Here is a 17,982-nt window from a genome sequence, read left to right as displayed (position 1 = left end):
ACCTCATCTGATGCAACACAACAGAAGTGTAAAACATGACAGCTATTTCAGGAACCAAAAGGAACATGGAGCATTTTAAGCTCTTCATTGATTAATCATTCTTTAAAAGACTTGCTTCATTCAGACAACTAAACCCAGGGCTGGCACAACCCATTAGGCGACCCCTAGGGCACTGCAATTTGGGGGGCGGCGACCACAGCAGTATTTCAGTGGCAGGACCTTCCGCCGCTTCTGTGGGGGGGTGGCATTTCGGGGCGACGGAAAAGCTGGCGGCGCTCCTGACTAAACCTCTCTTGAAATGGCATTTTAGACGCATTCTAGAGACTGCCTTAGCAGTAACATGATGCCTGTGCTCCATTGCATTTAGTACAGCATTTTGCCTCCAGGAGGAGTTAAAACCAATAACCTGGGATTGTTAATGGGTAATAAATATGCTTCAAATTAAGGCAAAAAAAAAATTTCAAACTCTGCATATGGGGATGTAGGGAATTCTCTAGTAGCCCCTAAAGGGAAGTCTAGCCCCTCTCCCACCCCAGCAAGCAATTTCATTCCCCATCTGAGCTTTCCTCTAGAGTTACTCACTGACAATTCATCATCATATTCATCTTGATGACCTTCAGGGGCAGTGAATTCCACATGCTGACTGTTCTGTAGTGCCATTAGAAGAGTTTAAAATTACATCGAGTCCCTCATTAGAGGAACTCAGCTCTCAGCCCCTCTTCCTCAATAAAACCACTTAAAGAGAAATTAATCTAGGTGATTTGTTTCCCAGGACCCACTGCTGTAGCCATTCCACATTTTATGAGAATGCCTACACAAAGGGACTAGTCTTGCTTGCAGGAGACTATGTGCTGCTTAAAGGAAAATATCCCAGTTTGGTTCTAAATATCTTGCACTCTAATTTCTGCAAACTCCCCCCCAGCCCCTTTCTTTCCCCCAAGCCATCATCCAAGCCTTCCCCAGGAGTATTTGGGGATCTAACAGCTGTGATAATTCTGTTGACACACATCAATCCTACAACTGTGCTCAGTGATTTACTTGCCTGGGATACCCCAGGCACAGTAACAGTGCCTGTGCTGATGTTTTGATCCTGCCATTCAGGGATACGGCCAAATGGCCAGAAGACAGCATACTCCTCTTCCTATAAAGACAAAGCTTTGAGTGGGATATGGTGGCCCTTCTCCAACAGCAGAGGAAAGGGCTGGAGGTGAAAGTCCTACTGACCCAGCAGCCGGATTCCAGCAGCCCTCCTTAGCTTTGTGCATTGTTTATGGCTCATCTCAACGGCTCATGCAATAACAAGGCCACTGTTCCCTTCTCCAGGGCCCTGCAACGACTCAAAGCTGGGCAAGTTAGTTAGGGCAGTTGCAGTGGCAGTTACTCCCTGGAAACAGGCACCCAGGGAACAACTATATGGAAAAAGCCAACCCAGTCTGTCTTTGTAACTTATTTATTTATGAAGTGTGAGGTAATGAAGAAAGTGCTAAATCCGACCACAGTGTTAACTCTAAAGTTTCTCAGTAGGTCAGTTAGGAGCCAGACAGCTCACCGGCTGCTCCGTGCGTCTCTGCTGCAAAGTAGAGAGTCAGCCCCATCAGTGCCAAGGGAGACGAAGGCCGCTGGTCCTACTCCCCTCCCCACATCCCTTGAATCAACTGGGTAGTATTCACAGAAGAGGGAGATTTGTGGGGGGGGGGGGGGGGGGGGTGAGAGAAGACCCTTGGCCAGCTGAACAAATGCAACTTCAGGGAGTGTAGCTGCAGGTCAGCAAACAGAGGCTAAAAGTCCTGATCAGATCCCTTCTAAGAGGTGGCTTCTACCCACCTCGTAAAGACAAAGTAGGCTCCAGGCAACAATTAGATCAGCCCTTGTTGTCTGTCCTGGGCTACACCTGGGATCTTAAGCAGCATCGCTCTTAAGAGTCTGCGCTTGGGGAATCCGTGAAAGTCAGCCACACAGGGTAATTTTCACCCTCATCTTCTGAGAGAGGAAAACCCCATCCAATAGCCCATTGTACTATTTGAGGAGCTGGGCCCCAGATAACATCCATTCCCCCTCCCCCGAGGAATCTCTCACTTAATTCCAAACAGTAAATCAGAACATAGGACCCTTCTTGGACTATTCCTAGAAAGGCATCAGGAACCCCGCCCCCAAAAACACATCCTCTCCACGCTGCAGCAGGGACAATGCACACACTCCCCCGAAAAAGGTTTACAAAAAAGACAAATCTTTAACAATACTCTTCAAAAAAGTTGTACAAAAATACAGTATTAAAAAAAGGGTCCTCCAGTATAAGACTCAGGCAGTTACAGCAGCAGTTTCTAGAACACAAACCTCAAGACAAGCTACTGTGTAAAGTGGTAAGAAAGTGAGGTATAGTCCATGTCAAGCTAGTCTCGGTTCTTCTCCACTGATAGGAGTTTAATCCAAGCATCATCCCACCCCTGGGAGAAAAAGGATCTTTAACAGCAGACCCAGCCCCTAGAGCAAAGCTTTCCCAACTCATCTCCAGGCATTCCCCAGCTGTCACTGTTTCTAGAGAGATGGACCCAAACTGAACCACTGGATTACAACCCCCTTGTTTTCCTGGATCTGAACGCCCTGGGCTAGATTCTCTCTATTCAGTTGCAGTGGAGCAGGAGCTGCTTAGGAATTTAATTAACTTCTTCTGGAGAGGTCTCAGCCCCCCCACCACTGCAGAATAGGATGTGGGATGTCGTGAAGGGTCATGATTGGGGAGGTGGGCCAGTACAAAGGATGGGTCAGGGAAGGGACGGTGGACGAGAACCGCACCACGGGAACCAGTGCTGGGGTTGGGTTGAACGACAGAAGTTGGGTCAAACTTAATAGGTCCAGGGCAGCAACGGCCATGTTAACGCTCCACCCAAAATTGTGTGTGCATGAAAGTAAATTCACAGAATAGCTGGATCCAGTGACAGGTCCTATCTGTCTGAATGAGGATCCTGCCATCTCTAGGTTGGGGTTATCCACTCAGGACCCTATTTTGGAAAAGGGCCTCAATTTTTGAGTGCCCAATTTCAGGCACCTGAGGACTGAAGTTCAGAGGCACTAAGGCAGCTCCTGGGGGCCTCAGCCAGGGTTGTTCCACATCTCTGTTCAGATGCTCAGCATCTCTGACAGTCAGGACGCAGGTGCTTCAAGTTGGAGACCCTCAAAATGAGACACCCAGAACTCAATGGTCACTTTTAACAATTTCAGCCCAAGTGTCTTGCAAAATCCAGTGTCAAAAATTACTCCAGTACCAACCTACCAGCGTCCCCAAAGGATAAGAGTTAACTCAGACCACAGTTGGCAACTCCCTGCTGTTAAAGGAGGAACCCGAGACCAGACGTGAATAAGGGAAACAAAGAACCCACCCCCTGCACACAGTTTAAATTTCCTAGAATGCAAGCCATATTTGTGTGCGCTGGCTGCAGTGCATTCTGGGATCTGTAGTTTGGAGGGTTCACAATAACCAAAAATGTGCAAATCAATATAGGAAAGGGGTCAAGTTTTTGGTAGCTAACGTCCCTTGAGATGGGCGATTCGTTTCAGCAGCTGATGCTGTCTCAACTTCAGCTGCCTTTTCTCTGTAGCCATCCTCCTCTCTGCACTGACTAGCGACTGCAGGTATTCCGAAGCTTTGCTCAGGATCACCACTTTGGGGGTTTTGGGACAGTTAGCCAGACCGGGGACCTGATCCCTCAGTGCCAGGAAGCGTGAGCGGAGATCGTTTCGCCGCTTGCGTTCTAAGTAGTTGTGGTTTTTCCTCTTGGCCATGTCCTCACTATCTGAGCTCGGGGCGCTCTCAGGTTTCAGCAGGCAAGGCTCAGGCGATGAGCTCTCTGCGGCTTGCTCTGGGCTGCTCAGGGGCTCCTCCTTAATCTCCTTCTCTGAGGCCTCCTCCTGGGAGCAGGGGTCCGGTGGAGAGCGGGCAGCGTAGTTGTGCTGTTGCTGATGGATGGAGATGTGGAAGTGTTTCATGCAGGGGTCCAGGGGATCTGCTCGCACGGTGATGGTGACCGGCTTCCTCATGCTGAGCGATTGTCTCTTCTCCACTGTCACCACATCAATCTCTTCACCCTCTGTTCAAAACAGACGCAAGCAAAACAACCCATCACTTGGAATCATTCGACTATTCTCTTCAGCTACCCCTCGCCCAGCCTCTCAGCATGGGGCAGCACCATACCTGGTGCATGGATCTCCAGTCCCTCTTTATGTTCTGGAGATTATACAATCACCCTGCTAGGTTAAACTGACCAGGAAGAGGATCACATTGAGTTGTTTTATGCAATGCACTGGGATCCAGGCAATCATCCTTCCTGGGGCAGAATTGGTCTTTCCCACAGCCCCTAATCCCAGTCATAGGACAGATTTCTCTCCTGAGCTTCAGCGCCGTGTCCCAGGAAGTGGGACATGGGTTTCTTACTGTTTCCCTTACACGGGCAACACTCATTCAGAACAAAGACCCAACAGGCAAGAAATTCCTGCACCAGTCCTCACCTCCCCCAGCAGACAGGAGGGGAGCAAGAGCCTTAGTGGCTGGGGACAGAGTTGAAGGATAAAGATCTTCCCCTTGCTCCTGCTCGTCGGGTTCTTTCATGGCCCATTGGAATTGTAAATGAGGGATCTGGGGGCTGAGCTGCCCTTTGTTCCTGTTCACTGCAGCTTCGCACTTTCGTGACTTGTTACTTTTCACAAGTTATAAATCCTATTCACCCCCCACCCTGGTATTCTCCTCTCCCCATTCAGCTGGGGGGGAGAGGGGGAGAGACAATCCTCCCCTCTCACAGTGGGGGAGGGGGGACATTTTGCCATCAGGTTCAATGAACCTCTAAGCCATCCACCATTTAACATTCCTCCCCTCACCACCTCAAACATGTTCAGCCTTAAAGAAAGGGTCTGAGGGGAAAGGTTATCAAAGCTGTAAACAAAGAGGAACAGACCCAACTCTTTAAAACTCCATTCTAGCCATCCCTGAATTATAGCGGCTACTATCAATTCACTCCCTGCCACTTTCCAAAGTCACTTGGTCTTTCCCCAAGAGATTGTAACGCTCAAAAGCAAGCACAGATCCCTTGTGGATGGCATTCCAACTGGCTTGGCAATACTTTGCATTAGCCATGCCTTTCACTCAAATCAAAACACTTCACAAAGATGGGTATTGCCTCCATTTTACAGTTGTGGAAACAGAGGCAGAGCTGTTTAATATACTTGCCCACAGTCACGCAGCTAGTCAGTGAATAAGACCCTCAACACAGAGCGAAGCTCTATGCTAGCAGACAGTGGAGGTCTGTCTCCTTTTGCACGTTACCAATAATCTACTGGCATGATGAGTATTGCCAAATCAGAAGAGAGGTTGGGACCCAGGGATCTTGATTCCCAATCCTCCGCTCTCCGCATTAGACCACATTGTCTCCCATGCCCCTCTAATGCTAGTGAGATTATCCTTTAGAGGGCTTGCACCACTTGGTGATCAGCAGTCTAGAATTTGCTACTGTGGTTTTATTTTAGGTCACACACACACACACACACACACACACCCCCTCCTGATAGTCAATGCTATTTCCTGGTTGCTTTGTACTGTGCACTTTTTATGCCCTTCTTTTGTCACAAACTTCCATTGTGTGGACAATAGTATCGTTTCCCCATTAATAAAAAATCTGACTGGCTGGGCCCCTCCTCCCAGCCAGGTGGCCATTGGCTGCCTCAGCAGGCGCTTGGAATGTTGCTGCTGCAAAGCTACCCATCCCTCATTGGCCAATGCCCAAGTCACTCACTGAGGCCCCCCTCATTGTTTGCTGCAATCTGTTGCTTTTTGTTCTGGGACCATGTGGCCAGGAGCATGTGCCCAAGGGGCCTGGATTCAGATCAGGTAAAGTGCAGGTCACCGAAGTAGCAAGATTACAGTAGAAATAATGAATGCAGTCATCCCCCCCCCACTAATTGAGATTAAGCCCTTTAGAGCCTGCAGCCTCCTTACTATCTCCATCATCCTAATGTAATTAAATCTTAGTCCTAAAGGTGCTTCTTGGCCCAGCCATCCTCATCCCTGGAATGAGTCACAACCAAATTACTCATGCCTGACTCATCAGTCAGACTCTAATATTAAGGTCAAGATAATGAGGTGTCTAGCCCTGCACCCCCAAGGTTGTGTCAGCACTTCCGCCTACCTCCCTCCCCCTTCGTTTCAGAGGGCAGTCATTTAAATCTTGCCTGGAGTTTAGGTGTATCAAAATCACACCTCCTCCGTCTGGTCATTTCTAGAAAGAGCAAAACAAAATTTAGCAGCTGATTTGGGAGGATTTTTGCCTGCCATTAAGTGACAAATTGAAGACAAGGGCTTTTTAAAAAAAACTAGCATGTATTAAACTTCCAACCCTACAGATCAAGGCTCAGACTCGGTTTTGGTGGCTTGACACACCATTCCCTTGATCACTTTTAAGCCTCAGTCTAGTATTTACACCAGTTTTCCTGTAGGGTGAGACTGGATAGGACCCAGGAGACAGGACCCTTTTGCAGAGGCAGGGCTAGGAGATGCATCTAGTTGCTTGGTAGCATGCCTCGCCCCACATACCAAGAAGGGATGTCCCCAGAGACATGAACAATTGTTTTGTGACCGTCAAAGCCCACAAAGAGATTTTGCCTTTTGTCCTAGGAGGCCACCGGAGACAGGCTGCAAAGGGGAGCTGTCTGATCAGCTGAAACCTAGTCGTGGGGGAGCACTTCAGCCTGGGTGCTGTAAATCAAGCCGAAAGAACAGCAATATGGCTGCGGTGGGAAACATTACAAGAGGAGCTAAAGCGAGCTGCAAACTTCCCCATGCAGCTTCCAGACTCAGAGAGCGTTCCCCAGAGGAGCCCAGCGCCGTCTCCTAGCAGGAGGGGAAGATTTTTTTTTTTTTTAAAAGCAACAGAATTCTGGAATCTGAGGTCCCTCCAGGGTCACCCCCTCCCTGCAATGTGCAGGGGGTTCCCAAGCAAAAATCCTAGGGGGGAAAGAGACGGTTCAGCTTCCCTTTGTTCTTGTCCGTGGGCTTTTCACAACAAAAGGAGGCTGGGCTTCCGGAGAGCCGTTCCCAGACTGTTTACCAACACATGTGTAAACGGGAGCGCCACCAGCACGGCGGTTTTGCAGTGCTGGAGAAAGCAGAAAGTTCACTGGGTTGCTGGGACCAGCCCACACCTTGATTTTAAGCAAGGGAACTTGTGGGTTTTTTTTTTTCATCCCTTACCAGAATCGCATTGCCGCTCGGGCCCGGAGGAGGCAGGGGGATGTTTGTTCTCAGCCAAGGGGCAGGGGAAGACGGCAGCGGGATCCACGCACTCGCTCACCGAGTTGTTGAACCCGAAGTCCTGGGCAAAGGAGGGCTTGTGCGGATTAACCCTTTGCGTGCCCGTGGAGAGTTTCTCGGTCATAACTTTCTCCAGCCGCTCCCGGGCGGAGAAGCCGCTCCACATGCAGTCCTGGAGAACGAAGGCGCTCAGGTTCCCAAAGATCTCCCCGGTGTCGATCAGATACTCCGGCTCCTCCCCGGCCAGGCAGCAGTGGGAGAGCCAGTCGGACCTCTCCCCTGCCCCGGGGCAACAGGCTTTGCCCCCCGCGCTGCACAGGGGCGACATGGGGGGAGTGGGCACCAGCTCGAATTTCTTCCAGATGTCTTCGCTGGGGGCGGTGGATCGGTAGAAATCCTCCTCGGAGTCATGGTCATAGAAGTAATGCTGGTAAGAGTCGAACTCCATCTCTGGAGGGGGTCGCCTGGGGATCCCAAAGCGCAGTGTCAGCATCATGGGGGGGGGGGGGGGAAGAAGAGGAGATAAGCCCCCGCCCCAAGCCAGGCAGGGAAACACCCCAACATCAGGTCAGCCTCTGTACCGTAGCCACCCCACGCCCCCCAAAACTCTAATTACGGGGCGTTCGCGGCATCTTCCCGTGCGTGATCAAATCCCCACTGAACGCACTCACCAAGGGGGTCCCAACCGCCCCCCACACAGACCGCGCCCACTAGAGACCCCAAAGCCCTAAATCGGAGTCACCCCCCCCCCCAAGGTGCTCCCACCCACCCGCCGTCCAGCGGCCCCCCACGCACGTGGGGCGGCTAAGTTACAAACGGGTCGGTCCCCGCTGCCCGGCTTGGAGCAGGGCAGAGGCGCTGGGGGAACCGCGCTGCCTGCAAGTTTCCCAGGGTCACCAAACTACAGCCCCCCGTGGGGTGGGGGGGAAGATCAGCCCCAGGGCCTCACCCCTTGGAGTCACCTTTCCCCCGCGTCCTGTTCTTGCTCCAAGCGGGAGGCTCGCTCTGGCTACAGCCTACACCCCCGGGGCCAGGTCCCGCGATCAGAGCGACCGAGCCGAGACTCGGGTGCATTGTTCCCCCACCGCCTTATATCCCGTCTGCAGCGAATGGCCCCGCCCCCGGCAAGCGGACCCCCCAACCAGGGGACTGTGATTTGCATAATGGGCGGGGCGAGTGATTGTAAATCACCTCGGTGCTCCGCCCAGCTCTGCTGTTAATGCTGCAGTTCCCTCTTGGCCCTGGTAATGGCACAGCAGAGCAGCTGACTGGCGGGCCGTGGGGGTCCCACCGCAGCCCACTTCCCAAGGAAAGCGGCCAGCAGCGGGACAGCATCAAGGAGTGTTTGCTCACAGGCACTGTAAGGGCAATTGAATCTTCCCTGCACTAACAACACCCCCGAAGTCCTGCCCTTGCCTGAAGGGGCTAATGTGTTAACCCCAGTAGAGTTAGGACAGCTGTGGCTAGGAGAGAAGCCCTGAGTCCTACGCCCAGCTCTGGTACTGACTTGGTGTTGACCTGTCTGTGACTCCATTTCCCCTCTGTACAAACAAGGCTAACGTTGCTCGTCTTTGTAAAATACCTGATGTGGGGGGGTGCTGAATACCTGCAAAACAAAAGCAACCTTTGAGAAACATTTTTTTCATGCAGGTTTAGCAGCTGATACTGTGGGAGTGGTAGATTATATCTGTTAGAGTAGTGTGTTCAGTGTATACTCACTTTTCTGCAAAGTTATTTGCCCGACTAACTCGTGAACCGATTATTTATATTGTACTTAGAGGTCTCAGCTGAGCGCTGGGCACTGTTTGTGCTAGGGGCTGTCCATGCACATAGGCTCCGTCATAGACATAGGCTATGTCAGGCTGGGGTATGAAAACAAAACACCCCTGATCAATATACCATCCTGACAACCCCCCCAGTGTAAATGCAGCTCTGCGGACAGAAGAGTGCTACAGGCATAGCTAATTGTGTTCAAGGAAGCGGCCTTCCTACAGTGGCAAACAATTTCTAGGGCAGCATAGGCAGGGGACGCTTATTACGCCACTTCCTTACTAACATAGTATGTCTACACTGCGGAGCCTATGCTGTAGTCATAGAGCTTGCAAACGACACTATTTTAATATTTTTATTACTTCTCGTTATGCTGAATCTGTATTAGTCTGTCTTTTTTGACTATTTGTGTCATGTGTATTTGTTAAATAGGTAAAACAGTAAAAAGGTTTAAAAATACAAGGTAGATGTTTGGTTGTTTTAATCTCAGAGGCTGTTGGATGGAGCGTGTAATTTAAGAAACAAACACATAGGATTACAGTAGTAAGAGAGGAAAGGCCTCTTCAAGGCATTAAGTTTCTCCCATTAATACAAAGATGGAGTTTGTAAATTCCCAGGCAAATCTCTTGGGGGAAGGCTGTGCATGGAGCATATATCGATTTGTTCTTGAAATACTAAAGAAGACTTTGGTACAACATGCTCCAACTGTCATGTACACCCTCTTCCCTAGTCAGTTGTGGACTGACATGCTTGGAAGCCTTCTGCTTTACATCCATTCATCCTTTTTAGAGAATACTCTGATTTCCACTAAAGAACTAAATTTCTTCTCCCATGGAGCTAACGTCCTGGAATGAAGATGAACTAGTGTCCAAGAACTCTCAGTGCTTCCGCAGTGGGAGGTGAAAGCAGGATGGTGCAGTGGTTAGAGCACTGTGCCTGAGCCCAGATCCTCAGCAGCTTGTTGGCATCGAGCTCCCACTGATTTCTGAGCCTCTGGCGTATCTACATCATCACGGGGATAAAAATCCTGCAGCTGGTCTGGGTCAGCTGACTCAGGCGCTGAGACTTTTATCCCCAGGTGGACATACCTCTGTGCCTCAATTCTTTATCAGCAAAACAGCAATAATCCCTACCGCTCCGGGGTGCTGTGGGGATCAACTATTTTAACAGATTGTAAGGTGCTCAGATAGTCTGATGAGAGGTGCCATATAAATCTGTACCTAAGACAGGCAGAAAAATGATCACCTCCTCAAGGGAATACAAAGAGTGGGTACTGCACGCAGCTGATCTCAGCTACTTTATATTGAACGATGCACATGGCTGTACAGGACACTTCAAGCTAATCCAACTTCCATTATTTTTCACAGAGCAACAGGCAGGTACTAAAATGGCCCATACTAGATCCAGACCCCACACTGAACCCAGAACTGATTTGCAATAGAATCTACATGGAATACAACTGAATGAACAACCTCCTACCCCAAGCTTCTTATTGGGTCAGAATCTCTGATTTATCCTAGCCAGGACTACAGTATTAAAAAGCGCCACCATCTGGCGACTAGCTGAAATTGCACCCTCCAAAACGTTCCCCTTTTGTAACTGAAGTTACATAAGGTTAATTAAAAAGTTGGTTACACAAAAAAGGAAGTGGATGTTACCAAAGATCTCTTTTCACTTAATTCTAAATGTCAGGTTGAGATGGGATGGAAACTCCCTGTTGGTTTAAAGAATAACATTGACAAGAGGAAGAAGGGGAAAGTAAAAAGAAACTTAATTGGAGAGGTAAATAAGATTTTTAGTTTAAGTAAACAGCAGCTTTCTTGCTTCTGGACCCCCAAAGTGGACAGGGACTTGCTGAAACCATCCCTAACAGCTGCCCACTTCTGGAGTGAATCAGGCAGGAGCTCAAACTGACACAAACACCCTACAGAACAGAACAGGAGTGGGAGGGAAATATTTTGGTAAATATTGGACAAACCGCTACAAATATGAAAACTGCCAAGAGATCTTTAAACACCCAGGGAGAGCAGAGAGAACATGGAATGTTAAAGTCTCACACTGGCAGGCTCTCAGCTGACATGCTCTGGAAAGATGAAGGCTGAGCCATACCAGAAAGATCTTAATCTGAATTAGCACATTGGGCCAAATTCATTCAAGGCATATATATATATATATATATATATATATATATATAAACCTTCAGTATTCTAGCCCCAGATCACCACAATATAATAGGAAGCATTCTAATACTGTATTTCATTTTTATAAGGGCCATTGTCTCATTCATTGTCTTGACAATTGGCAGAAGTATTTATATCTATTCACCAGTCTAAGCAATGAGAAGTTTAAAGTTAGGCAGATTAAACAGTCTCAAGAAATTGAGGAATATTTAAGGCTTAAATAAAGTGATTGTGATCCAACATGGAAGGTAAAAGCCCTTTGAGATTAAAGAACGTCATCAGTTACATGATCTTCATTGAGGATTTTGGGTAGGAAGGAGACTGGCATTGAAGTTGTGGGTTGAAAAGTTAAGCATTGAAATTCAATATACAGGTCTGTCTCATCTTATGCTGGGGTTACGTTCCGCAGTCAGCGCCTAAAGCGAAAATCACGTATAGTCAAAATTACATTGAGTTTAATGGCAGGCGGAATCGCTCGCACTACAGAAACAGTATTTAAATTGTTATTTTTCTCTTTTTGTTTTTGTTTTTGCCGACCGCGTAAAGCTGAAATCGCACATGTTAAATGCGCCTAAGATGCGACAGACCTGTACCAGCAAGTCTCCCTGAGGAAGCTATAACATTGTCACAAAATAGGAAGGTTTCAGAGTAACAGCCGTGTTAGTCTGTATCCGCAAAAAGAAGAACAGGAGTACTTGTGGCACCTTAGAGACTAACAAATTTATTAGAGCATAAGCTTTCGTGGACTACAGCCCACTTCTTCGGATATAGCTATATGCATCCGAAGAAGTGGGCTGTAGTCCACGAAAGCTTATGCTCTAATAAATTTGTTAGTCTCTAAGGTGCCACAAGTACTCCTGTTCTTCTTTTTACAAAATAGGAACTAAATCTACTTTGGCTTTGCCTACAATTGGCATTTTTCTTCAGCTTTCCCATTGGCGCAGTAGGTGATGGTGGGAGTGCTGTTACATACAGACACCAGTATTTTAACCACTGTGGGTGAGATCCTGACAGCTCCACTTAATTCAATAAAGCTATGTCCATTTACAGCACCTGAGGATCTGGCCCTAGTCTCATCTAGAGCGCAGAGAGAGGACTGACTACACCCTAGCATTGGCGTTGCAGGAGTGCTGCAGACCAAGTCTAGCTAGCAAGAGCAGGGCAGCCTCTCTCTCTTTCAAATCTTTCCATCACTTGCTCCACAATTTCCTCTTTATTCATTAACAGGAGGGGGGCTGGGAGTGCAAAGAGTTAATTTGACTCCAGGACAAAAGCCTGGGCTAACAGATTTAAGGAGAGGCAATTAGCCAACCCCTCTGACTGCAGCACAAATATTTGCATCATTGCCCCTTAATTGCTTCCTCAATGTCTGGGATGGGGAGCCTTCATTTGAATGGCTTCACCTTTTTAAGCAGAACAGTTTAGCAGGCAAAGACAGGCCTCCAGGCAACACCCCCCACCAGAAGCATCAGGGTGATTTATAATTTATGAGCTGCCGGTGGTGGTCCTGGGGAGGCCCATAGGAGAGAGCAGTTGGCAGAGATTCACCCACCAGCATCATCTGGTACATTTCACACCATCAAAGACTACTCTAAAGCTTGGGAATGCACAAGACTACAATCCAGGGTCTGAAAACAGGATCTTGCAATGGAAAGCGTCAGGCATCTTCAACTCCAAGCATCGCTACCTGCGCCAGTTAGAATGATCGGTCTTCTTCGCTGGGACAGGGCCGTTCTGGGGGTTTGGACGACCTCAGCTCCCATCCGTTTCTGCAGAACTGATTTAATTTTAAATGTTGCTGTTCTGGCTGTGAAGATAAGCCCTGCCAGCTGTGCATGGCCCCGGTGTTGCCGGCTGGAGACACCCTGACACAACAGCTCCGGGAAGTATGAAGGGCACCCAGTCATCTCAGTAAGGGCTGAGGTGAACTTTCTTGCTGCTGCTCCTCATTTTAGCAGAAGCACCCAAGCGAATGTGACAGTGGCAGATATTGGGGGGCACCGAGGGAAAGCTGGGGGCCAGGAGGAAGAATGGAAGGAACAACACTAATCACAGGTCTGGGAAGGAAAAATAAGATCCGGTACTGCCTAGACAGCTCGATTCAAAGCCCTGTGCAGTCAGTGGCAGGCTTGCCACTTACTTCAATGGCTTTGGATCAGGCCCCAAATCTTGAGGCCTGGCAGAGAGACGGAGCTGTTGCCTGAGATCCCTGCACTGGAGCCTGTAATAGGGGAGGGGAGCAGTTGGCAGTGACAAGAGGATTCGCTAGGGGAGAGGGGACATTGCAGCCCTCCATTGCTAACCCCACTCCAGCGGCACCCGTCCCATCCGAGCAATGCTGGCGACCCCAGGCCCGACAGACGGCTTGCCCTGACCACCACCTCACAGAACCCTGCTCAAAGCAGGTCGCACGGGCACGCAGCAGAGGAAGCCAGCGGCCCAACCCCAGCAAGGCTCTGACTGTTGCTAATCGCAGCAGAGGCGAATGGTGGGAAGGTTTATTGAGAATCCCCTGGTGTAGACAAGGCCTTAGAGAGTCAAATACAAAAGAAATATTTCTAGGAACATCTGCGTGAACCCGAGCCGGGCTAAGAAAGCCTCAGGACATGGGGCGGGAATTCCCCCACCTCCTCCATCTATGGCCCTACACAATAGGTCAGGTGTGTTACTGCCTTGCCTGCAGCGGAAGGCTGGTGGTTGTTGGAGTGAGGATCAGGGCTGGATGGACTGTTCCTCTGTCAGTTCCCATTAGCCTGCTAATTAGCTCCACGTTGCATCAGGAATAACCAGTTTCCGTCTAACCACAAAGGGGAGGTGCCACAGTGCGACTTGGTCCATCAAAATTCTTCAGAGGTAGCAGTTCCAGGGTTCTGCGGTCTGAAGGCTGCCTCTGTACAGTCCAGCCGGGCTGGATTGTCCCAGGAGCTGGACAGTTGGACTTCGTGGTCTCAGTTCTCGGTGCGGGGAGGGCAGATCGAGGTTAGAGGAGAGGATGTGCCTCCAGGCACCGCCGCTGTCTTGGGGCCTGGACATTGTTCCAAGTAACAGAACCACAAGGGCAGATCTCCCAGCTTGGAGAGGAGCAGTAACATCACATTGCTCTTCAGTTTTTCCCCTTAGCCTAGGCGGGCAATTGTCTTGATGGGCTCTGGTTTAACAGCCAGCAGCTCTTCTTAGGACTTGTCTACATGGGGAAATTGACTAGCTATACCAGTATAATTATATCGGCATGGCAATGCTGGTGACACGCCCCATGACACGCCACTGGAAAAGAGCACTCTTATTCTGTTACAAGAGTCCCTGGGGGTGGGGGGCTCTTACCTGTATCCCCAGGTGGTGTCAGGTAGGGCAGAGAGGAGGATCTGTGGTCAGGAGAATTATACTGGTCTAGCCATGATGGTATATTTCCCCACAGGGACGAGCCTTAGCCATGTGAGGGGTTGCTGTGATGAGAGGCATTTGGGAGCAGCAGAGAGAACCATGTGGAACCCCGTCGTGTCCTCCCTACCCCAGAAGAGAGGCCATGTCTGTAAGTGATAATGTAACAACTGGCCCTAGGAAACATGAATCGGATGCACATTTGGGAACCTTGTAAGAGCTGCCAGGAGGAAGGTAGCTACTGGGAATACCCAGGCAGGCAAGTGGAGAAAGCGATAATAGGCCACAGCCAGGACTCAGGAGCTCGATGGAGTCTATTGACATACAGAACAGAAAACCAACCAGGCCCAGAGAGCCACGTAGGCTCAGCCTGGGAGCACAGGGCCCTGCATTCAGGGGCTGCCTGTGACTTCAGTTAAGCACGGGGTTAAAAACCAAAACCCTACTGCCGAAGCCCGGAGGGCCCTTGGCCCACCCATCCCCATGGGCCAGCTGCACCACCTCAGCCTCCTGTCAAACACCTGGCCGGTGCGGCGAGCCACAAATCCTCCGGCGCCGGGAAATCCGATACGGGCACGTCTGAGACAGGTTCCCCTACTTCGTTCACGCAAAGCTGGCAACAATCTGCACCGCAATTTACCCCTGCTGGTCGCCACGGGGGAAGGGGCTCAGGGACTAGGATCGTCTGCGGTAACAGCCAGAGCTCCGTCTACTCTACGCACTTCTGCTGGGGGTGTATTAAGGGTCCGTTTTTTGCCAGCGACACCGCAAGAGACCAAGCGAGGAGCCTGAGTAGTAAGTGAGCTGTATGAAGACCCCACGACCCTGGCAGCTGGTGCGCCTATAAGTATAATCCCATGTGGCCCATTAGGTGCATGTTATGCAACAGGAGATGTCCATCTGTAAATAAGCTCATAGCCCCGACTAGACCATTTCAGGCCTTTATCAGTAAAGCTGGGGTGGGGAGGGAGGAATTAAATGCAATTCCCTCCTGCAGCCAACACTTGGGATCCTGCTTGTACCTGGAGATGGGAATGCCCAGTCCTAGCGCCTTTACTGAAATCTGGCCTCCAGAGGCACTGACATCTCAGAGAGCTGAAGCCCCACCCAACATGAACCCAGGTTGCTCTGCGTCGGTGCCAGGGTCCATCCGGGCGGAGCCTCTTTCCGGACTGGGGCCAATGACCATAAGGGTTATTGTGAAAACAGAGAAAGGGGAGTCCCCCTCATGCACAAGGAGAACTAATAATTGACTATATCCTGAGCATGAAACAGGGTCTGATTATGAAGTCCACCTTGAGCAAGAAGAACAGACCCTGGATAACTCTTTCAATCATTAGTTGTTGCTCAGGTATCGTTTTAAACGACAGGCACTGTATCCGTGAAGAAGATGCCATGTCAATCAGCACCAGTCTAGGCTTTGTCACGGTTAGAATGATACGGCGGAAAGTCTCCAGAACATGAGAGCGATCTACAATCCTTTCACCCCAACTGAGGCCACGACGCTGACCGATTCTGAAATGCAGCCACTGCTGGGGTGGAGCACGGCAACCGGAGATGGTGTAGTGCAACCCTCTAGAACAATCCAGGCCAGGGCTCATTAATAGTGATATAAGTGATAATATTTGCTCCTTCTGAAGGTGACAAAGCATCTATAGAGAAGACCGATCTTTTCCGCATGGCAGAATGAAGTGGAGAAAGGAATCCAGCAGTGCTCTTTGGGGCACAGGGTGTCTTTTTTCTCTGTTTCCACAGCACGTAGCACAATGCGGGTCTAGTCCTTGACTTGGACTCCTAGGCACAACCACAATATAAACAATATTGCGAATAGGGGTACCAAGTTCCCATGGTTAGTTTCTTTTCTCCTGCTATATTTGGTCAATCAAAAGTTACAGCACATACCAATCTGGTTCACACACAAATGTCTGATAATTAGGTTACATTTAATCAGAGTAGAATAAAGGTCATATAGAGGTATTAGATCATAGCCCGCAAAGCCACCTGTAAGCCTAGCAGTGCGAAAACCATCAAGACGGGTGACTGCTATAATACAAAGGTCTAATTCAATCTGTATCCCATGCAGCTAGCTAGCTTAGAAAAGACCTACAGCATGATCTGATACTACAACCAGATTGTCTGCTCTGCAGGAGCCAAAGTTAATTACCTGAAAAAGAAGATGCTGATATACAACGTATTTCTTAAATCCAAGTAAGACGTGCACTGAAGCTCCCAGTGGTTCAAAGACCTCCCGTGGTCTTGCATGGGTGTATTTTCACCGATCCACCTACTGATTAGAAATACAGAGCCCGCATTCCCTGACATCTAAATCAAACATAGGCATTTCTAAATGTAACTTTTGGCAGCTTATTAAAGCTGGCCTGGCCTGCTAGGCTCTGGCTGGGTGACCAAGGTGGGTGGGAGACCAAGACATTCTGACCTTCAACCCATCTTCTGATCATTCACCAGCTTTACATATCTGCATTCAATGTTTGTTTCTTTCAAGCCATAAAATTGGCCAGCTGAGAGAGAGCAATTGTCTCTCTGATCTGGTATTCTGTCTGGACACCGACCGGCACTGGATGGTTTAAAGGGAAACCATCAATTTAACGGGTAGTCAGGAAAAAACAAAAAAGAAGTTGAAAGTAGTTGCAAGTTTTACACCTGCCCCAAGTCCTCCTGGCCAATTTTTGTGGTTTTACAATCACACCATCCTGTTTCTAAATTGTTTTTACTATCCCCTATGACTGTGTGAAAGGCCCAAACAAACTAGTCCCCTGTCTGGTCAGTTACTTTCCCTACAGTGAAATTGACAGCACGCAAAGTGCTGTCAAATGCGCAGAGTAAACACATTGACTAAAATCACTATTCTGCAAAGATCATAGGGATTCCTTGGAACAACAGGAGTGAAATATTCCGTCGGAAGTGTCATTTTTAATTTGACGGCGTCCCTTCAAACGGAAAGGACGAGCTCCGCTACAATGCACCCAATTGTCTAGAGCATAATCAAGGGAAAACTCTTCCTTCTCACCAGCTGGGAGTCAGTTTACAACCCCATCACTTTCAGGGTCTTTAAAATCCACTCAGACTGGCAATTCACCCCTGATGAGAGCAAAGGCAGGGGGAGGAGGGATTTATTTACTATATGCTGCCTCAGAAGAACACTAAAATAGTTAAGTATCAGAGGGGCAGCCGTGTTAGTCTGGATCTGTAAAAAGCAACCAAGAGGCCTGTGGCACCTTAAAGACTAACAGATGTATTGGAGCATAAGCTTTTGTGGGTGAAACGCATGCATCTGACGAAGTGGGTATTCACCCACGAAAGCTTATGTTCCAATACATCTGTTAGTCTTTAAGGTGCCAC

At 49.1% G+C, this 17,982-nt stretch overlaps 1 protein-coding gene across 3 annotated transcripts in view; it reads right to left on the bottom strand.

The window, feature by feature from the left end:
- Positions 1 to 1,434: 1,434 nt before the first annotated feature.
- MYCL (MYCL proto-oncogene, bHLH transcription factor) overlaps positions 1,435 to 17,982 on the bottom strand; it is a 47,506-nt gene continuing 30,958 nt past the window's right edge. For 2 of the 3 annotated variants that reach the window (XM_054011671.1, XM_054011673.1), the window contains 3 exons: positions 8,244 to 8,900; positions 7,235 to 7,758; positions 1,435 to 4,085 (listed from right to left, as the gene is read on the bottom strand). In XM_054011671.1, the coding sequence (XP_053867646.1) occupies positions 3,523 to 4,085; positions 7,235 to 7,758; positions 8,244 to 8,368 (1,212 nt within the window). In that variant the 5' untranslated portion in view covers positions 8,369 to 8,900 and the 3' untranslated portion in view covers positions 1,435 to 3,522. Of the gene's footprint in view, positions 4,086 to 7,234; positions 7,759 to 8,243; positions 8,901 to 17,982 lie in introns of those variants that run through there. The other variant, XM_054011674.1, reaches the window with a different exon arrangement.

The sequence above is a fragment of the Malaclemys terrapin genome, chromosome 22 (assembly GCF_027887155.1).
Source record: "Malaclemys terrapin pileata isolate rMalTer1 chromosome 22, rMalTer1.hap1, whole genome shotgun sequence".
NCBI classification, from domain to species: Eukaryota; Metazoa; Chordata; order Testudines; family Emydidae; genus Malaclemys; species Malaclemys terrapin.
This window is presented reverse-complemented; position numbering and strand designations above follow the sequence as displayed.